Here is a 22,747-nt window from a genome sequence, read left to right as displayed (position 1 = left end):
TTTTAAAATATTAGAGAAGTGTTTTCTCAATTCTCTGGGTGATTTACTACACAACTGCCACAGAAAATTTTCACTTCAAGTTGTATATTTACTTATTTAAGTACGTGTTTGCATGCATGCACACACTTGTACAAGTGCACGCCATGACTTGGGGGAAGGGTTTTGGGGAACAACCTGCAGCAGTCAGGTTGTTCCCTCCTTCTGTCAAGTGGGTTAGGGGAGTCAGACTCAGGTCCTCAAGCCTGGTAGCGAGCGCCTTTACCTGATCTTACTGGTCCTGAATATTTTCGCTTTAACCTGCATTATTGGTATCTTCTCCATTACTTTCTTAAATCTAGACCGTGGATCAGTAAACTTCCTCTCCAAAGGACCAGAGAATAAATAAATTGGTCTTTGTGAGCCACATATGGTCTCTGTCACATATCTTTATGTGTATGTTTTGTTTTTACAATCCTTTAAAAACACACACAAAAAACTAAAACTAGCCTTTGCTTGCGAGCCACACAAAAGCAGCCTTGGGTCAGCTCTGGAATGACAGTTTGCTGATACTTGGTCTAGACAGCTCACAAAACAATAAAACACACTGTGATTTCTAGCATCTGCTGATTCTATGGTGTGAATATCCCCTCCGTGGACAGTTCCAAGATCACGTGATTTCACTGGACAGGTGCTGAGAAGATGCGGCAGGGAAACATTGCCCAGTGTGCAGCCGTAGACACTGGAGTGGGTAACCACAAGAGCAAAACATGGAGGGCAGAGTCTGAGCATTTGCTGTTTCTTGATGTTATGTATTTAGCTTTTCATTGATTTTTTTTTTTTTTTTTGGTAATAGTTGTATTGACCAAGTTTCTATCAATGTAGTGATTTCTGTAAGTTAACTGCAGCCCAGGGCATCAAACGTCCTGTGTGGATCCTGGAATCAGCTCTGACTCCCTGCATCTCCCTGTCTAGGTCCTCTAAAAAGTCACACTGTTATACTGCATGGTCCCAAATGTGACATAAGTAGAATTTGAACCCTGTACCTTGTCATCTGCCTGAGACCTTCCCAATACTTCATTTAACAGCCTTAAAAAGCAAGTAGATAAATCAACTGAAGAGATTCTTAGGGTTTGAGGATTATTGGGTTCCCATTTCCTTGGCTGGGGCAAATTCCTTAGACTTTGCCATCCCAGCCTGCAGAAACCACTGAAGTAAAATTCACTTAAAGGCACCCCGCCCCCATCCTTATGGGTCAGGACCGCATCTGAGAGGAAGAGGTCCTATGTATATTACGGGAGCCAATTAGCTGGGGGCAGCTGGGCTTCTGAAGAACTGAAGTATTCAAAACACATTTCATACTGAGCATGGCAAGAAGGTAGGTAGTAAGAACAATAAGGAATAATATCTCCCTTATAGACATGCAAAAGGATCAAGAAAAAGAATTAATTTACACGAAGCCACAGCGGTATAACTGTTAGGGAGTTCAGAAGACAAAGACGATGTAGCAGACCTTTTGGGGTGCCTTGTAGCGCTTGCTCGCAACCTTAAACAATCTGGACATTCACACATTTCTGCTCCCTGGCTGTATCTCAGTGTAGTGCTGGCAACAGGATGAGCCAAACCCAAGAGCACAGAGAATCCATGCAGGTAAATTAGCTCAAGCTACTTTTGTGGGTTGCAAAATCTAACAACAAATAAATACAGCCTCCCAATTCCAACTTTGCTTTTTATCTTCCAGAAGGCGTAGGTGCAAGAAGCCGTCCCTGATATTGGGGTGGGGGGGGAGACTTTTGCCCTTAATTTAAATCATTGTTTTTCTAGGGAAATTTAATTTGGGGAAAAAATGTTTTTCTAATTAACTGGATGGCCGTGCTCTGCGCAAACAATAAAGATTCTTGTTTGAAAGTAACGCATGCCCCTGCTCCTAGGACTACCAAGGGAATTTAAAATGAAAAAAAAAAAATGCGAGCAGCTGTGACCTCACATTTTATCAGAGCTGGAAAGACTCTCTGGCCGCACAGTTTTCACGTCAGTTCCCAATTTAAAAGCCACAAGTGTTGAACGGGTTCGCACTGTACCGAGACACCTTTTTCTCATCGCTAGAAATGGCTGCAATTGATTGCGATCTGGGTCTCTCGGTGGGTGGGTGCGTCCTCCCATCCCTCTGTTCTTCTTGTGCTGGGGTTGGCCTGCAAGGTTAGAAACTGCAGATTCAGATGGCTCCGAGGATGGTTTCATAATGCTGGTGCTGGGCAGGGCAGTCTAGCCAAATTCCATTCATTAGCTCAGGCGCCAGCCAGCGTGTGACCAGCAAGAATGCCGTTTTGGTTCCATAGAGAAGTTGATAGGAAATCGGAAATGCCTTTTTTTTTTTTATTTCCCCGTCTGTCTCTTTCTGTTTCGGTTCCTAGGAGGCAATATATGGACAAATGGAGAGTCCAGGATTCTAGACTATGGAAGAGAGGAGTTAGTCACTAACTCAGCCCCTAACGCAACAGCTCAACCTACCGCCATTCCTTTTTTGACTGTGTCTTTGATCTATTCTGACACCACTTCATATACTAAAATTGGAATGATACTGAGAAGATTAGCATGGTCTCTGTGCAAGGATGACACACGGATTCATGAGTGTTCCATATCATTTTTAGCCAGGCAGTGGTGGCGCACACCTTTAATCTCCACACTTGGGAGGCAGAGGCAGGTGGATCTCTGAGCTTGAGGCCAGCCTGATCTACAGAGTGAGTTCTAGGAAGGCAGGGCTACACAGGAAATCCCCGTCTTTGGATATGGGGGGGGGGAGGTGGATGATTATCTACGTATTGGCATCAGATGTGTGTAGTTGGGCTTAAAGCATCCCCAAATCAGAAATCAAATATCCAATCTACCTGATAGTTCCAGAGCTACCGACAGTGCCATGAGAACTAAGCTGGGTGCTTTGGAGAGCAACACTAATATTGCGCACGGTTCCTGCCACAGAGGAGCATTAAATCTATAGGCGAGGCTCCTAGGACCACCACGGGAACTACAATTCTAAAACGTAAGCTGCTCTGACCTCCTAAATGTAAAAGGCAAAACAAAGAAACGAGAGCTTCTTGGAGACTTCTGAAAGTTGCTGGGGGAGGGAGAATTGGCAGGGATGCTTCCTGCCCCAGGGAAGCCAGGAACACTACAGCACCGGATCCTTTGAAGTAAGGGACAGGGAAGCGTTGCGGGGAGAGAACATACTAAGAGACAAAGCAATGTAAGCAATGAAGGGGGAGAGGGGGTGGGGGCGGGGGATATAACTTTCACAGCATACTCTTCCCAGGTCCACTCCGAACAGATGGGCTGGGGCACCTGTGACCGGAGGCCCTGCAGGGTGGCAGGTCGTGTATGTGAGGTGGCACTGCTGTTCTGCTTTGGACTTTTTTTTTTCCATGCAACATTGTTTGTTGGCACTCTTGCTTCTGCATCGTCTTTATCCTTCAAAACAAAGCAGCCCGAAACTTAGGAAAGTGTGCAAACCACAGCACTCTGCGGCTTATGATGAAGCTTTCTGTTTGTGCACACAACTACTTCAGAGTTGTGACTCTTCCTCCGACTTCAAGTCTTTGACACTTTCCATCACATCAGCAGTTTTATGTGACAGGTCCGGACTGTCGGGAGCTCTTTTCTTCCTCAACTTCTGAACTGTATTTTATACGGTTGTCAAGTCACTGTCTATGAAGCCAGAACTTTCCAGCCCTGTCTTAGTTCATTTTCTGATGCTAGATCAAAATACCTGAGACGGGGTAACTTATAACAGAAAGAGGCTTGTATCTGGGGTCACGGCTCCAGAAGCTGGCAAGTCCGGGAGCATGATACCAACAAGAACATCACGCTTCTTCAACTCGTGCCTGAAAGCAGGAGTGTACAGAGGAAACAAACCACTTTTTTAAATTTATTTATTTATTAAAGATTTCTGTCTCTTCCCCGCCGCCTCCTCCCATTTCCCTCCCTCTCCCCCAATCAAGTCCCCCTCCCTCTTCAGCCCAAAGAGCAATCAGGCTGAGTGAGGTAAGCCAGACCCAAAAAGAGGAACATGGGATGTACTCACTCATATTTGGTTTCTAGCCATAAATAAAGGACATTGAGCCTATAATTCGTGATCCTAGAGAAGCTAAATAAGAAGGAGAACCCAAAGAAAAACATATAGGCATCCTCCTGAACATTAACCTTCATCAGGCGATGAAAGGAGACAGAGACAGAGACCCACATTGGAGCACCGGACAGAAATCTCAAGGTCCAAATCAGGAGCAGAAGGAGAGAGAGCACGAGCAAGGAACTCAGGACCACGAGGGGTGCACCCACACACTGAAACAACCCACTTTTATGGTAGCTAATCAGGTCCCATAAGAATCAACCACTCCTGTGAGAGTGGCGTTAATTCCTCTCAACCAAACCATCTCTCAAGGACACTACTGCCTCCCACCACTAGAACCCTGGAGACCAGGTTCAGTGCTGTAGGAAATCCTACAGCCAATAGCCTTTAAGTTAACCACTGGGGCGTGGCCTCTTATACTGTTTGTGCCGATGTAAAGCATGCATCCGGCTCTCTTTTCCAGTGGGATTCAGTTGCTGTTCTCCATTCCAGCAGAGGATACTGATTTGTGAGTCTACCCCTAAATAAATAACCCTCTATTATTCTCAGTTCTGAGCTAGTGTGGGATTTCTTTTAAGAGTCCATCTTCAGTTCAGCATGGCCAGGACAAACCAACCTCAAACCATAGCTTCAGGCTAGAAAGAGCCCCCTACACACATACACACACAGACACACACACACACACACACACACCCTACCCCATCCCACCACCACCCAAAAAAGTAGATGGAGGGGATACTGTTGGCAGCCCAAAACCAACTGGCTATCCCAAAAGGGAGTACTTTTCCCTCTGATATGAATTCTTTTTCCCAGACCCCTTTACCTCTGAAGCGCCAGTGAGTCACGGAATCTACACAGACACTAAGTAGGATCCAGCGGTAACTCCAGAGCGGCACCCACATCCTCACAAACCTGCCTTTGGTTTGCTTTTGTCTGTCAAGAAGCCAGGCCTCGTGTTCTACTGAAACATGTTTTTGTAAGGCGAATTTCAATAGAGTATAAATACTTTTGATTCAGACAAAAAATAGTGGTTTCTTCAGAAATGCTAAGCATTGTATCTTTGAGCACAGTCTCATTAATCGCATGCCAAAGACTCTGTTACCATTCCAAACCCTTCCCCTGCCATTTCAACTGTTAGACAGGAGTCCCAGCCCTTCCCTGGAAAACTTCAGCTTGGAATTCCACACTAGGGTCTTCTTCCTATGGACTAGGATTTAGATAAACGTGTCCCCTAGTACTTGGCATCTTGGATTGCAAGTGTTGATCCTAAAGTTTCTACACACTACTGTTGACTGAGGAGACAAGATGGCTCTCTAGATGACTCTGTCTGCTGTTGACTCAGGTCTGTCTCAATGTGGGCCCCATTTTACAATGAGACTCAGGAGGTCCCTTGTCACACCAATGCATAATACATGCCAGTATGACCTGGGTCCGCGGATTGCTGTCTTTCATGCTCTGCGTCAGAGGAGAGGAGAAAGTCTGTCCTGGAATTAATTGGCTGTGCTGGCCAATGACTCTACAGGTCGTAGGGGCATCAGGGTTCTATATTCCCTAAACAGCTTCTGGGGACTGCATGATTGTGATGCTTGGGATCTGGCCCCCAGAGACTCAGGAGAAACCCCAAGGAACAGAGAAGAAAGGGGCAGGTGGAGCCATCTAGTCACTGCCAGTGGTTCTCAACCTGTGGGTCATGACTCTCCAGCAGCAAGTGACCTTTTCACAGGGGTCACCCAAGACGGTTGGAAAACACAGATATTTATAATCCATAACAGTGGCAAAGTTATAATTATGAAGCAGGAATGAAAATAATTTTATGTTTGGGTACAGTTAGACATTCCAGCTCCCAAATAATGACACAGGACTTTTTTTTATTAATTATGAAAGCTTGGCCTTAGATTAGGCTTGTTCCCAAATAGCTCTTAAAACTTAAATTAACCTGTTTATGTTAATCTATATTCTGCCACATGGCTCATTACCTCTCCTCAGGACTGTAGGTCCAGCTTCCTCCATATCTGGCTGGAAAATCTCCTGCCTCTCAGATTCTTCCCTTGAGCTCCTCTCTCTTTCCGGAAGTGCCACCAATCCTCTCCTGCCTAGCTATTGTCTGTTCCGCTCTTTATTAAACCAATCAGATGGTGTTCTAGACAGCGAGACATCTTCACACAATTGATCGAATCTCCTATAGCAGTTAGGGGTGATCACAACATGAGAAACTGTATTAAATTGTTGCAGCATTATATTATTATAGCAAGGGTATTTTTGTTTCTAGAGTGTTCCCTTACATGTTCTTTCTTGATGTATTTGCTGCCTTTTAAAGATTTTTATTTCATGTGTATGTGTGAGTGCCTATATAGATATATATACATACACATATACATAGCTATATATATATATATGTATGTACACCACATGCATGTCTGGTAGACATCAGATCTCCTAGAACTGGAGTTATGCACAGTGATTAACTGCCATGTGGGTGCTAGGAACCAAACCCAGGTCCTCTGTAAAGGCAGCCGGTGTTCCTAAGTGAGACCTCTCTCCAGCCTCTGCTATTCCCTTTTGCTATGAATCGTGTCTCGTTGTTTTGTTGTTCCTGCTGCTTTTTATCTTCAGGTCAGTGTGATAGCCCACTCTAAAAACAAAGTTCTCCAGTTTCACTTTAAGAGATTCTGCCTCTCTAAGAGCTTGTTGCTCACAAGAAGAATAAACATTTTGAAAAACAAAATCTATGTGTCTTCTTTAAAGTACATATGGGAGCCAGACATGGTGGCTCACACCTACCATTTGAAGGTTGAGGTAGGAGGTCCTCATGAGTTCCAGGCCTGTCTAGGCTATATAGGACGTTCCAGGCTGGCTTGGGAAACAAAATGAGATGCTGCCTCAAACAAATAAATTAGATATTTATGGGCTTCAGGGTATGTAATGTAAGGCAGTGAAGGCATGGATTAGGAGTTGATATATAATCTTAATCATTTGATTCTAATTATATTGTATAATATGTCTGAGCGCTTCAAAGGCAGGAGATGGGGAAAGGTTTACATTAAAGAAAAATACCAAAAAAAAAAAGAAAGAAAGAAAAATACCACTATTTTGTAGAAATTACTGTTTGGGGTTGGGAGCAGTATACGTACACAAACTACAAAATCTATACTTAGAACCAGGGAGGGAAATAATAAGGGCTACTTCTTGGGTTTCTCGCAATCAACAAGAAAAAAAGGCCACACACCATAAAACAGAATGCAGTGTTAATGTTAACAAAGTATGCTGGGAACACAATCAGGGTTGTGCAGTTATCTATGTCCAAGGGCTCTAGAGTTGACTTTGCTGAATCTCATTGGCTCATCAGCATTTCACCAAGCAAAGGTTGGGAGGACAAAGAGTCACAAAGAGTAAAGTACACAGAATGATCTGCTAAACAGAGGCTTACAGCAGAAAGCCCTTCCTGCACACGGCAAAGGACAAGGACAGTAGTCCTGGCTGGGGCCAGATGTGTAAGTCTTTGGATGTCTTTTTAAGATTTCATTTTATTCCCAAATCAACTGGACATGATGAAGAGATTTTAGGAAGAAGAATGAATAACTACTTTAACCTGTAATTCAAGCTGTTGTATGGGGCTCACCTGTAAAGAGAAAGAACCAAGCAGAAAACCCAACTAGGAAGGTCCTGGATATTGATCCTTGTAGTTACCAAGGTCATTTCCTGGATTATGATAATGGCAGGGGAAATGGGGATCTAGTGGGAGACATTTTGAAATTAGTAGTCAATCAGCTGTAAGGAAGCAGGAAAAAGATGGGGCAAGGGTGCTGTGAGACTGTTGTTTGGTAGTTGGGTAGATGGAAATGCCACTTGTTGACACTGAGAATGCATTCTTGGCAGAAAGACATGCTTAGGGAGAATTCAGACCAAGCAAGGGCGCTCCTGGAGAGAGTTACAGGAGGAAGTTAAAGCGCAATAGAGAGGCCAGACCTAGAGTCACACTTCTAAGACTCACAGAGCCACCAAAGATAAGGCCAGCACCAGGGGCAAGTACACGGAGTGAAAGAAAAGGTCCAACCAGCCCCGCCGCCATCCTGCCCCAGGAGCACAGCTTCAGCTGGAAAGGAGAAGAGGAGGAACCAGGAAGAACCTAGACAGAGGCAGTCAAAAAGGTGGGAGAAACCTAGGAGAGGCGTAACCCAGAAAAGGGAAGGCTACGGAAAACTCGGGGAAGCCAGCGGTGGCTGCGCACCCCACATCTGGGCTGCTGTAATTATGGGAGCTCTAGGAAATGTAGGGCGGTGATGCTGAGAGAGTGAGGGAAGCAAGTGTGACTGGCAGGAGACAAGGAAATGGGGCCAGGGATAGAGACAGCGGCTCCAAAATTAGAGATGGGTGACCCACGGGGCGGCAAACTGAGAGCCACTTGGACGCAACTGCCGAAGATTAAGGTATCATAGAGGATGATAGACCTTCATGTCTCTGGCTTGTCATCAAGAGGCTGTTCATGTGACTTCAGCTCCTAAGGCTCCTGCTGGGGTGCAGCTTGCTCTTAGTCCCTCCTGCATGTAAACAGTTATGTAAGATGCTCCCACGTGTGATATCCAATCATTTCCTGACCATGGCCTATGGACCCAGTGGAAGAGGCTGTAAAAGGATACAGTCACATAGTACAAGGGAGGCTGGGATCAGCAAAAGATGCTCTGAAAGCATACAGTCACATAGTACAATGAGGGGTTGGGACCAGCGGAAGATGCTCTGAAAGCATACAGTCACATAGTACAATGGGAGGCTGGGATCTGGGTGATTTGAGTGTGGACGAACACCTACTCTGGGATGACAGAGACAACGAGCACTAGACAAGTTAGCCACAGACCCAGATCTAGCACAAGCTCCTGAGAAAGGCTGGGAGACAGCTATGGGAGGAAAGCAGAAGAGGTTAGTGTATGAGACGCCGCAGGAAGAGGGTGTTTCAGGAGAGGGCACCGGATGGATGATAAAGAGAAAATGAGCAGAGTGCCTTCATTTGAGATGAAAATGTAACCGGGACTTTGAAAAGTCATTTTCAGTAAAATGAGGCCAAGTAAGGTTTAGGAGGTAAGTGCCCCAATGGACCTTTTGCTCCTCGCATTCAGCAACTCATACATTGGTCTGCTTTATTCAATGACCTATTATCTAGGACTGTGCCAGAGTGTGTGTGTGTGTGTGTGCACAGACACATGGTATCTTCATATAGCAATGGTCTCATGGACAAAAATCAGGACCATTCACCCCACAAACACATGGTAGACATTTTTTATCAATAAAAAATAAGCTAAATGCCTGTAGCCTAGTGCATCACATTGGCTTAGGTTTGTATAAGTACAGTCCACAGTGTTCTTAGAAGAAAATTACCTAATAATGAATTTCTCAGAACACATCCCTGTCATTAACAAATGCATATTTAATATTAATTAGATCTCACATTAAGAACATCATAAAATGCATGCATACTACCATATAAATTGTATCTATCAAGATTTTAAAATTTATAAGGTATGTATATGAGGATTGATTTATTTTTCTCTCGGAGGAGAGCTCGTCTTTTTTAAAAAATGAATTGGAAAGTGATTTGACATCCAAGGAGAACAGTGAGCTATCTGAGTCACATAGTACAATGGGAGGTTGGGACCAGAAGGGCCAAGGGTGGGGGTGGAAGCGGTTTCTTGCAGCGTTGCTTGTCACGTGACTGAGTTTTGTTTTATCTCCCTCCCCATAGTGGAATGGAGCATGTCTAAAGACTTTTCCCCTTTGGCTGGGGAGATCATCATGGACAACTTGCAGACCCTGAGGTGCACAATCACAGGCCTCACCACGGTAAGGGTCCTCTTGACAGATGTGCTATCCCCTGCCTCTCGCACAGGGATGCTGGTAGCAGATGCCTACTCTCTACGCGACAGCCAACACCCGGTCCTCTGGCAACAACTGCCATTTGTTAAGTGTGATATGTCTGGTATCCATAATCTGAGTCTCACAAAAGGCTAAGCAGTCAGCATGAACCACTTTGTCGGCTGCCATGTTCGAAGAGATCAGAAAGAGACTGGCCTCATGCGAGCCTTGAAAGCCGCTGCCTTCTGGATCATAGTCTAATCTGCAGGGGATCAAAGGCTCTGAGGGATCCAATTTTGACTCCCAGTCTGATGGTAAAAATAACAGCCTCATCTAGCCCTCACCCCTACCGCCTCATTGAGATCAGTCATCAATGGGAGTCACACAATTTCCTGAGAGAAATCCTTTTCCCCTGATTAAAAGGAGAAAAAAAAAAAAAAACCCTGCTTAAATCTGCTACTACAGAAAAGAAACTATATATGGCAAAGGTACAAGCTCTATGTAGCTAGCATAAACCAACTTCAATTGTGACTGAAAAGCTGGAACTAGCCATGTTTATTAGTTTAACCAATCTAAAACCAAATATTAATTGCTAATTTTGAACCACAAATGAACATCCAAAATGCAAAAAAAATAAAAACACCTAGCAAATCTGTTCAGACGGAGGGACTGAATTTCCTCAAACAATTGCAATTCAGAAGATAAAAAATACGATTTTAAAGCAAGCTCTTTTAAGAGTAACCTTAAACTTTTAAAATAGAATTCAAATAATTAATATCCTACACGATTTTCATATGGGAGGAGCAGAGAGATATTTCTGTTGTTTTCTTAGAGGTTAGCCAATTAAAATAGTTATCTGCAGCGTATAATCCTGAAACCCAGCATTAAAAAGCTGCCATCAACCAACGGCATCCAGTTTATTCTAAGAGAATTCTTGGTGGTTTGGTCACCACCAAGAATCCTGACTTTTAGTCCTAATCGCATGTCTATACCAGAGACCAGAACTGTGGATTACCAGAGCAAACAAAGCCCCCCGAGTGGGTGGCCCCAGAGATGCTATCAGCAGAAGGCTGGCTCCAACACCATGGCTGGCATGGTGGAAGGAGGCCAGGAGGGACCCCAGGGAATTTCCATTGCTTAAAAGAAAGAGTGATATCGTGATAAAAATGGAAAACTCTCCGCAGAGGAGTTCTCTGACATCTTAAACTAGCTTCTCTAGGGATGATGTTTTTTCCACTTTTCCATCCAATGAGAGTGATGCAGACATTATACTGAGCATATAAATGCCTGGAAGTGAATTTATAGAACTAGGCTATTCCTATAACCTTGAGGTGCATAAAACCCAATTTTCAATGTTAGAGAAAAAGGTGTTAACGTCATCACATGGTAAGGCAATATCATTGAAATCCTAGCAAAGTCTCCACAAAGGTTTTTGGTTTTTTTTTTTTAATGCAAATGCCATTTTACATCTACAGCAAGCAATCATTCATCCAACACTGATGATTTTCTAACACCCCTTTGGTTTCCCAGAAAAAAAATAAATAAAAGTAGGAAAAAAAAGACAGAAGAAAAGAAACCACAAAGCAAACATTAAAACCAAACAAAACATTTTAGAGAATGTTTTATCAGTAAGCAGAAATTAGCTTCTTAGTTCTTAATCTCATAAAAAGATGCTAAAGAATACAGGTGTTCTTTTAATAGTGGCTTTAAAATTAAGTCACATCAGAAAGTTGAGGGTTTTTTTCTTGCTTGAACAGCTGCGTAAAGGATATTCATAGATGCATTATTTATTGTGGCACAAAACGGAAAGAATCTCAGAATCCACCAGTGAGGGACTGGTTGAGAGGATGAAGGCTTCTGCTCGTAGTGAAGTACTATGCAGTCACTAAGAGAATGAGGTCTGCCTTCATGCGTTGGTCTGCAAAGATATTTATTGTAGCTTGTTAATTTTCTACAGTAATTTGACCAGCTAAGGATCTTGGTGCCTGTTGCCTCTAGGGAGAGGAAAATAAACAGAAAAAAAAAGTGATGGTGGGAGGCTGCTGTTGTTAATAAGCCTTGCAGAACCATGTGGGTTGTGAGAATCTGTGGTTTTATGGGGTGTGTGCATATGTGTGTGTGTGTGTGTCTGTGTGTTTCTTGGGATTTTTTTGTTTTGTTTTTCTATTTTTATTTATTTTATTTTTTATTTTGACTTGTTTGTTGGTTTTCTAAAGCGAGAAAAAGAAAGAGCAAGCTGAGTGGGTGGCAAGGAGGATCTGGGAGGAGCTAGGGAAGGGAAACTGTGATCACAATATATTATATGAAAAAAATTGATATATGTATATATAAAATCAATTTTTGCATGTATACTTACATATATAATAGATAGATAGATAGATAGATAGATAGATAGATAGATAGATAGATAGATGAAGTGGTATATAATTTAGGGGTGTGGGGAGTCAGTACAAAAAAAAACATGATATTTTAATTCTTAAATCAAAAAAGTAAGAATCCTTCAAATATGAACATGATGAATTATAATGCCTGATGCAGCTTCCTGTTTCAATTCTTTGCAGGGCCAGCAGTATTTTGTTCAAGTCTCAGCTTACAACATGAAAGGATGGGGACCAGCTCAGACCTCAACGCCGGCGTGTGCCGCTCCCTCTAGTAGGTGGTAGCTACTTCCAGGATGGCACCATGCTCAACTACTCCATCCCTAAGGTGTCCCTGCCAGCTCCCCTCCCCTTCATCGGCTTCTCAGAGCAGCAGTTGGGCAACAGAAGAATGATCTGCAGAAATGCTCACACAAAGGCAGCTGAGGGGAGAGGAGAAGGCATTGGGAGTCACAGCAGTTTCCCGACACTGGTGTCTTTCATTAGTAGTAGCAGCCTTCAAAGGTTACTGAAACGCTCAGCCTCAATCCAACATCTGTAGAATGGGTCTAAATCACCTCATGGCACAGGGCTTTTCAGGGAGGGAGCAGATGCCAGGAGAGTGGCCAGCCCTGAGTATGCAGTCCATCTTAGGCCTTGTCTTCCTTTCCTGGCCTACACTGGACACATGCCACCGATCTCCTATGAGAATGAAATCAAACACCTTGGCTTACCTGACATTCTGCTCAGAGAAAAGCCTTCTCATTAACAGTCGCCACCCAAAAATCACAACACCCAACCTTTGTAGTGGAGGCCGAGAAACCCAGCAAAGACATCTTCCAATCACTTGAAGATTAAGAATACATGCCTGGCATGTTTGATATAACTCCCTGTTAACCAGAAAATATAATTACCCAGAACCAGCAACTACAGACATGCGAGAGAGTAGGCTGTTCTTTATAAGCCCAGTGCTCCGGGCTCTATTTTCATCTTTTTAAAAAGTCATTAATGTTATTGTTAAGAGCACTACCATGTGAGAGCAAGAACTGCTTAATCATTTATGGAAAATGTTATTTGTAATTATTATTCTTATTCAAGTGCCTTATGGATAGACTTTTCCTTTGCTTCAGCAAACATCTTGGGAGAGGAGCTAATTTAAGAAGAGAGAGATGCAAAGAAACAGTAATGCACAAACTATGCACTGCTGTGATATATTAATAGTAGCTAAATATCATTCATAACAAAGAAAACAAATACCCAATATTTGTGTAATAGTGAAGTGAGGCATATTCAACATCCATATTAAAGAACCAAACATGATCAATCACTAAAAATGTGTTGAAAAACCCATTGTTTCTGAATGTACAAAAAAATCCTACAATATAGTTTTATATAAAATAATAATAATACCAAATGTAGGGATTCTGTTCATTTAACCATTAGTTTATCTAAATTACGAGGATATATCTAGATCACTCTCAGAATTTAACAGTGGCTGGAGAGATGGTTGACTTAGAAAAGTACTTACTACAGAAGTAAGAAGACCTAAGTTTGATCCCCCAAACCCACATTCAAAAAGCCAGGTGTGATGGCACACACTTATAATCCCAATGCTGGGGACAGGACAGAAACAGAAGGCGCTTCAGGCTGTCTCAAAAACTCCAGGCTCAGTGAGAGACCCTATCTCTAAAACCAAGAGGGATAGCAACTAAGAAAGACACCCGAGTTTTATCTCTGGCCTCCACATGCGCACATACATATGTGCACCTGCATGCACACACAGGTACACATACATTTAACTGTAGATACCTGGGTTATGAGTTTGTGTGTTTCCTGTTCATATTTTTCAAATGTTATAACAGCCTTTTACCCAAGACAACTAGGAATCGGGTGACAAATGGAGACTTCTGTGCAGGGTCTCTCCTGGCCCTCACCGCAGTCCTTAATCTTCCCTGCTGCCTTGTGATTCAGCATCATGGTCATTCTTGTCTGTAGCATTATTACCATCCGAGATAACCTTTATAAGACAGACTCATTCCATTCACGGCATGAAGCTAAGAACTTTACACAGTGGGCTCGATCTCTTTGACTGATGGGGAAGCCATTAACATAGAGACATATTTACATAGTCCACTCTTTCAACTGACATTCAGATGGAGGCTATTTGGAGGCCACATCACTGGTACCTAGCTAAACCATGTTTCAAACATTAATTGTCCAAGACTCGTCCATATCTCCTGCGGTAACTAGAGCCCTTTTATCAGGCAGAAAAGTAGACAGAAGGCCAGTCAACCATGTCTACCACCTCTAGTAGAACCAGTGTTACGCAGGGTTTTACACAGCCTCGGACCACCAATGCCAATGCTCTCCACAGCCCCCAACTCCCTCTGCTTTTAAGGCTTTCATCATTGGTTTTGTTTGGATATTTCCATTGCTGGAGGTTTATCAGAAACTTGTGCTGGGAATTGCAAGATTAAGTCACTAAGAGACCAATGTTATTGATAAGGTAGAGGTATATGAATTATTAGAGAAAGAGCATTAGAAAACACACACAAAAAAGACTAGTCTCGGTTAACCTGGAGGCACAGGAGGGAAAATGATCCCAAAGGTACACCCCACACAATTCTGATCTGCATATGATACATTAACCCCTAAAGCTCAGATGTTTGGGCTCTATACGCTGTTTGTTCTAGTCACACACCCCTCTCTAACAAGCCTATGCATAGACCTCTCTCCAGTGATGAGAATGGTTGTTCGGGCCTTAGAGGAGTCTTTTATTTATTGGTAATTAGCACTGTGACTAGCATTGCCTTCTAAAACCGTGTGTTTGATTAGCCAGGGTAGCTGGCAATGAGTGGAAAGCCTAGCATATGGTTGGAGTTGCTGCAGACATGCCATATCACTTGGAAAGAACAATATAAAAAACCCTCTCATTCTATTTATAAACAAAGTATGACATTGTGATGTAGCATGTATCAGTATTCAGATATTTACTAGAGGACAATGTACTCTAACATGACAGAGTAATTGGAAATTTGGTAATATGTTCCAGTACGCTATAAAACTTTTTTTTTATATTTTTACAAAAGGCCTTAATGTGTTTTTATAGACTTATGTTATATGGTATGGTACATAATAAGAGAAAAGCGCCCAGACAGGCTTGTCTGAGTTACGATCAGGAAAACCCTGATATGGCCGGTGAATGTAAGCCCTGCATTGTGTTGCCATCGAAGTGTCTCATTTCCAGAACAGTGAGCTGTATTATGTAGCACGGCCTGCTCTTTTCCTCCCACGCGAAGTTTACTCCTGTCAGGTTCCTGAGTTCTTAATATATTTTCAATTTTCCCCTGCATCCCTGCAGTCTCCTATTTTATGTAGCCATCAGAACTTTCCAAACATCTCTGAGGAAAGAAAAAAAAAAAACAACTCATTCTTTCCAAAACGTTGGCGTTCTTCAGCCCTCGCTTCGGGCCGCCATTGAGCATTGGCAATTTTTGTATGTATCGTAAAGTCATCAGATCCAGCTCCACGCCAGTATACTAGGGCTAAGCTGAGACGCCGAGACCCACGCCACCACCCCCTGCCTGTACTGATGACAGCGTTAAGACTCATTAGAACGCATTAGCACGCTCGGGTCCATGGACTAGCTCAGCCACCCAGAATTGCTCCCTCTCATCCTCTTTGTGCCATAGGCACTTGAAAGGCAACCCCCCCCCAACTGAAGGAACAGCACCCGTGCGAGCCTGCAAGGGTGATGTTTACTCTGTGTCCAGATGTGAGCAGTGCTATAAATAGTCTAAAGGTCTCTGTCAGTTCTTTCCCTAAACTTCAGATGTCCCAGCCTTCCTGCACACCAGCATGCTTGTATTCCTCCATGCCTCACCAACAGCATACTGAGTATTTCCCTGTGTGCCCAGGAAGCTACTTGGCTCATACTCTTTCTTTTCAATCTCATCCTCCCGGAAAAGATTAAAAACTGACTCTGCAGAGGAGGCAAATGAGGCAGAGAGAAGTTCGGTCATGGCTCTTGCCCACAAAGAGCAGAAGGCACCTGTGCCAATCTTCTGTCTCCAGACTTGACCACAACTCAGCCCCGACAGGCAAACTCCAACAAAGATCTAACTCTCTTGCCCAAAAGAAAGAGAGAAACATGTACGGTATAATGAATCGAGCATGAACACAACACACAAGGTCACCAGGCCATCGTGGCACAGTGCTGATCGGGTCTCCGAGCTGAGTGAGGCTGGTCTGGAGTGGGAAAGGGATGTCTCTGCTTCACCTTCCTCGAGGTAAAAATGAACTATACATAGGAGAGAACGGGAAGGACAAGGGCTTGAAAAATCTACGAGGCCCTCTTCTTCCTAGATAACCATCAGATGGGATAAAAACTAGTGTTTCCATATTGAATGGCTAAGTCTTATTTACAGAATGCCTGTCATGGGCCAGGCATTGGGCCAGGTCCCTACTATCCTTCTCATTTCATTCTCATAAACCTCTCATGAGACAGACACCGTCCTCATTTTCAAATTAGGGAGCGAAGGTCCTGTTGATACAAAGGACTTTCCTGCAGTGAGCTGGGGACAGGAGGAGCCAACGCTCACACTGGAGTGTAGCGGACGCCACGACCTAACTTTACATTACCCTACCTGCTCTAAGATGCACCCTCTCTGGGCTTAGCTGACCCCCATGGTGTCCCTCCTAAATGTATACAATCCTGGACCTTGGATGGACCATCTCTGGGCTTAGCTGACCCCCATGGTGTCCTTCCTAAATGTATACAATCCTGGACCACTGTAAGATGCTCAGAATTCCCTGCCATGAAATCCTTGAGTGTCTGAATGAAGACGACTCTACTTTCAGGGAGGGAATTTGAGACCGGCTGGCCTCTCTGAGGTGGAGTGACTAGCCCTTCACAGAGATGGACTCGAAGTCGTTGTTTTTGAAACACTCAGAAAGAAAAACTAGAGGAGGGAGAAGAGGAGCGGGGATGGACAATGAAGTGGCTGACCTGCTGGGTGGGAATCTAGAGCTGGAGACAGCAGAATTGCAATCTTGACATTAGTCCCATATGAGTTATTACTCTTGATATCATTATAGCCAAATGGAATGAAAATAGAAGGGGGAGAAAATCTCAGTGGGGACTGCAATTTAAATTTGCCATGTAAGCTAATACTGTATATTTAGAGACTGAGCAGACAGGGTGGTTGGTGGCTCGGAGTATGTGCAGGGGCGGCTGTGCCAGCTAACCAAAGCAGACATTCATTAGAGCAAAATGGAGATTTCTATTTCTTGGCATCTGACATGGGCTCTTTCCTTGGAAAGAAATGTCAATTTGGCCAAAAGTGTGAAACCTACAATAAAAGCATTGGGACTGTGGATTTCATCTAGTCTGCACATTCACACACATACCCCCATCTTTCCTACTGTGAAATCCTGTTGAAATCTGGGGTGCTGGTGAAGAGGTAACAGGGGCACTGATCAGGAGAAGGGATGTTGAAAAGGGGAGCGAGGGCTAGGAGAGCAGATATTGGACTTCCAAATTTCCTATTTCTTTTGGCTCTCGAGGACTATTTTCTCTTTGCCCAAAAACTGCCCAACACAAGAAGCCAACCACAATTACTGTTTTGCATAGGGTTCCGAACAATGGCAGCTCCCAAACCGTCGGCATCGCCTGCCAGTTCTGCGTGTGCTGGGTGCTCATCCATGGAGCCTGTGGGTAGTGAACACAAAACCCCGGCACCTCAGGCAAGGCAGGGCAGAGGCTGCGTCTGCTTTAAAATCTCCCTCTGTTTGTTTCTTTTGTTCAATAGACTGGAAAGACTATGACGACAGAGAGCCCAGACACAGGGGACAGAGCGAAGTTCTAGAGAGCCTGCTGCAGCAGGTCCGAGCCCTTCATCAGCATTACAGCTGCCGGGGTAAGGATAAAATCTGTACTGGGCCATCGACTGAGGTCTCGGTGGCGCCGGTAATTTTAGCAGTTTCCTAGCTGGGTCATACCTTCTCATTCATCAGGGAAAAAGAGATATTAATATTTGTACATCTGGAATCACTTTACAGCACTATCTTGCTTTAACCCTTCCATGGAGCCTTCCCTCTCCTTTCCTCCCCTTCCTCTCTCCTTCTCTACACACAAAAAGTTTGAAAATCGGCACAAGGAAAAAAAAAAAAAACCAGCTTCCACTACTGTTGTCTTCTCTCTGAGTTGGCTTCACAATACTCTTCCGTGGGTCTTCTGAGACAAGCTTCCTCAGTAGTTCACCCCCAAAGCATCTTGGAGGGAGCTCCAACAAGGACATCCACAACAAGCCTTCACCTCTATAGATAATCCTAGCTTACAATGCGTTTTCACATCCACCATGCCAACTTCATCCTCACTTTGGCCATTGCAAGGGAGGCTAAGTTGATTTGCCCGAGGTCATAATGCCAAGCTACAGCCTGGGATTTGTGGCGTCATGTCCAGTCTTCCTGCCGTGCCTCGTTTTTTGTCTTCCTGCACTTTAATCCCACCTTGAACTTTTTTGTCTTCCTCCACTCCACTGTTTGGGCAGCCGTAGGGCTCACCTCCTCTCGATTTTAGCCCCACTTCACCCAGTCTCCGAGATGCTTTTAAAAGCGTCTCTGTTTCTTGGGCTGCTCAGATGGGCCAGGGTCAGGTTTCTGATCTGTGTAATGATTCGTGGAAGAGGCACTTAGTTTTATTTGGAGAATTAAAGCCTCCATAAAGTTTTCATTTTCCATGCTCCCATCAGATCTCCAACTACTCTGGGCTCGCTAGATTTGGGGCCCTGCTGAGCCAGCTGAGTAAAAAACCCAGGGCTCAAACTAAGATGCCGTTCTTGCTGTTTAGACGAGGCATAAATCAAACTTAGCATTAGCAAAAAGTTTCCCAATTACTGTATAGCCCTGACAACAGGGCCCTTCAGAAACGTTGGCTCTCGCAGGAGCGGAGGACAAGTGTTTGCAAGAAAATGGTGTTTTTCTAATGAGAGGCTCGTTAGGAGATGTAAATATGTACAAGAGCAGCTGGAGAAAGAAAGCTAAGTGGGATTTTCATTCCTGGGTCTCTAGGAAGACTTGACACACACACACACACACACACACACACACACACCCCAAAAGGAGACCTGTACCGTTCTATACTGACCAAAGTCCATTCAGTTCTGGGTTCCTGGGACTCCTTTCATCAACTGCCATGTTACCTGGGGGTCCTCTCTTTTCTGCCTCTCCATGAAAGCAAAGGTGGTCCAGCGATTGGACAGAGGCTCTCTTGCAATCCGTAGCCACTTTGTGTTTTGTATTCTGGAGGATGGAAGTTGAAACTGCCCGAGACCAGGAGGGTTGTCTTTTGATTTGTATATTACTAAGGATTCAGATTCTCTCCCTATTACTATAGTTTCCATCCAACTCTTGATATGCATGCACGTACCCCTTCCTGAACCATAGCTGTACACATAATATTAGGAATGATGAAACTAAAGGGTAGGCCTTCCCCTAAAGGGACATTTTTTAAATTTGTTAAAGTGTATCCTCAGCACTGAAATAATCCAGTGTGAGAGATGCAGCCACCCCTGTGAGAGGCTCAGCTCAAGAGCTCAGGTTAGGGAAGGTGAGAAGACACCGAATTCTTCAGCCCTCTCCGTGGAAATGTAAAATAGACACCAGAACTTTAAAGGCTGCAGCAAAGAACTCAGCAAACACGGGTAAAGAAGCATCCTCTAGATTCTTCAGCCATATGAAACCTTTGCCATAGAGTTAGGATTCCATGGCATAAACTTTGGGAAAGGCTGACCTATGGCCCGTCAAGATAAAATAAATCAGTTCACAGGAAAAAAGAACCCTTCTAAGACACTTGGGCATTGCTGTTTCAAAGGACATGCAGTGGCTGCGTAAAGACTGCTTACAGAGAACTCTGAAGCTGTTGTTTTGAATATTCACTACACCGAGATACTGTGGTTTATTGGAGACATAAACCTTTATAAACTTTACAATTAGAAAAAAAATAATCACCCAAGTCCTAGTTCTACCATTTAGAGCATTGGGAAGAGCATTTAACCCAGCCCTGATCACATTGCCAGAAAATCAAGCTGTGTAACTTGCAGTGCTGTTAGGAGGTGGAAATGAGGCAACAGATTCAACCCAGCCAGCCCAGGGGAAGCCGCTGTGCTGAGCTGGGATCCTCACCAAGACAGAGTAGACTCCAGTGCAGCAGCAATGGGAAACATCTCTACTCCTCCCCCAACCCTATCTAACCAGAGCCTTCCAAGCCCTCCCCTTATTTAAGTTTACATCCTTAATTGTGTGACTTTATTTTCTTGCATTTATTTCTTCCACCATCACGCCTTTGCCTCTCTTTTCTCCAACTAGAATTCTTGCTAGTTAGAGGCTGAAATCTTCTAAACTAGCCCTTTTGATGTCTTTCTCCACCCTTGCTTTTGTTTGTTTTTAAGGTAAGGTCTCGGCATAAAGTCCTGGTTGACTTGGAATTCCCTATGCAGACCAGGCTGGTCTTAAACTCGCAGTGATCCCCCAGCCTCTACCTTCAGTGCTGGGATATCAGCTGGGTGCCACCACTCCTAGCCCAATTCCTTTCCTCATTTTTAGTATTCCCCTCAAGTTTTTATCCTGACATTCTTTTGCTCATTTCTCAAAAAAAAACAATCATTTTCATTTTCTAAGCCTTCTACTGGATTTTGAAGTTCCTGATGACATTTTTAATTATTCCTTGTATGAGTTCAGCATCTTCTTGTCTCTCGGAACGTTAATGACAAGCTCTATTCTGTTCCATTTTGCATTTGCTCAACACAGCCTCCCTTCAGATTTTCTCTTTTACCCTGAGCTGGCCTTTGTGCTTTCTGGTGGGTATGTCCTTTAACTGCCTAAAAGGCCTTCAGGGTTTGCTCAGATTCGAAAGAAGAGAGATCAGTAGGCCCTGGGGAGCTCTGAGCGCATGGAGCTTGAATCACAGGCTTCTGTGTCAGGTGAACGGGTGTCACATGATCATTGGGAACTCACCAGTGTCTTCATGGGGATGTATTCTCTGGTGAAACTCTCCCAAGAACTTTCTTCCAAGCTCCTGCCTCGAAAGAACTCTCCGTATGTGTGTCCTGAGAATATAATGGATAGATATCGTATGTGAGAACTTTCACTTAGTTACCAGTTTTAGTATCTAGTACCATCCCTGTTACCGTCCCATTTTCTGTTGTCCTGGAATCTCCTTGTCTCCTACTCCAGGGGCTTTGGTTTTGCAGTTCATTGATTTTTTTTTTCCTGTTTGTTTTACTTTGTAAAGTACAAGATGCTAACTTTCATCTAAGGTGGGAAAGGGGTCTTTGTCTACCTATGCAGTAGAGGAGGAAATCTAGAGGTTTGAATTTTGAACAGATTTCAGAAATTTCCAATTTTAGCTGTATATGTGTTGGAAGGAGGCTGCTTGTTTGTTCCTGGCTGTCCAGCTAGCTTAGACTGGAAATAATCACACAGAAACTATTAATTAAATCACTGCTTGGCCCATTAGCTCTAGCTTCTTATTGGCTAACTCTTACATATTAATTTAACCCATTTCTATTAATCTGCATATCACCATGAGGTCATGGCCTACCAGCAAAGTTTTAGCATGTCTATCTCCGGCGGCTCCATGGTGGCTCTCTGGCTCGGCCCTTTTTTCTCCCAGCATTCAGTCCAGTCCTCCCCACCTAGCTCTGCACCTCCCCACCCTGCTCGGCTATGCTATAGGCTCAAAGAAATTTTTTATTCATTGACCAATCAAAGCAACACATAGACAGAAGGACCTCCCACACCACATATGTGTCCCCTCCCCCTGCTGGCAGCCATGGAGTCTATAAAGTGGACCAGGCTGCTTCTCAGTGGTTCACTGGGGCAATTATGTCTCATCTTTCTTACTTTCTTACTTCTGTCTTCTGTCCCATTGATTTGCCCTTATAGAATCCATTTCTTTTACTGCTTGTTCTAATTTTGGTAAGGTTTAGACAGAGTGGCAAGCAATGACTATGCTGACTCCCAGCCTTGAACAGCAGCAGCACTGTTCTCCAGCATCCGAACTCATGTTCAAATCAGAAACAGAAATCATTTTACCTTTCTTTTCCAGAAAGAACTATTACTAGTGTCATGTCTGAAGCTGATATAAATACACATGTCAGCCAATTACTCCTGTAGGATCATAGGCAGAGCCATACTGGGTGGGCCTCTACCATGGCCCATCTTCCCAGTGTAATGTCTCACCTTGTCCCGCAGCCATTCAATCCCAAAGAAACACACAGAGGCTATATTTCAGCGATTGTTTCGTCAATCACTCAGGCTTATTCCTAGCTAGCTCTTACATGTTAATTTAACCCATTTCTATTAACCTATGTATCTCCATGAGGCTGTGGCTTAATGGTAATGTTCTGGCATCTTTCTTCTTTGGATGCTACATGGTGTCTCTTTA

At 43.8% G+C, this 22,747-nt stretch overlaps 1 protein-coding gene, 1 long non-coding RNA gene and 1 other non-coding gene across 4 annotated transcripts in view; 2 read left to right on the top strand and 1 right to left on the bottom strand.

Annotated features, from left to right (window-relative positions):
* LOC126510281 (uncharacterized) overlaps positions 1-22,747 on the bottom strand; it is a 279,138-nt gene that overhangs the window by 152,528 nt on the left and 103,863 nt on the right. For both annotated transcript variants that reach the window (XR_007594345.1, XR_007594344.1), the window contains exon 2: positions 21,316-21,407. This is a non-coding gene — a long non-coding RNA (uncharacterized lncRNA). The remainder of the gene's footprint in view (positions 1-21,315; positions 21,408-22,747) is intronic.
* Positions 1-22,747, top strand: part of Ankfn1 (ankyrin repeat and fibronectin type III domain containing 1) — a 322,416-nt gene that overhangs the window by 244,378 nt on the left and 55,291 nt on the right. Inside the window, exons 8-10 of the mRNA XM_050156778.1 lie at positions 9,834-9,931; positions 12,505-12,595; positions 18,111-18,218. Of these exons, the coding sequence (XP_050012735.1) occupies positions 9,834-9,931; positions 12,505-12,595; positions 18,111-18,218 (297 nt within the window). The remainder of the gene's footprint in view (positions 1-9,833; positions 9,932-12,504; positions 12,596-18,110; positions 18,219-22,747) is intronic.
* Positions 2,515-2,623, top strand: LOC126510579 (U6 spliceosomal RNA). Its single transcript, XR_007594436.1, has one exon. It is a non-coding gene; the product is annotated as a U6 spliceosomal RNA (small nuclear RNA).

Source organism: Alexandromys fortis, unplaced genomic scaffold, assembly GCF_014885135.2.
Source record: "Alexandromys fortis isolate MF-2015 unplaced genomic scaffold, M_Fortis_MF-2015_v1.1 scaffold_31, whole genome shotgun sequence".
NCBI classification, from domain to species: Eukaryota; Metazoa; Chordata; class Mammalia; order Rodentia; family Cricetidae; genus Alexandromys; species Alexandromys fortis.
The sequence above is the reverse complement of the archived record's forward strand: the minus strand, read 5'-3'. Positions and strand labels throughout refer to the sequence as shown.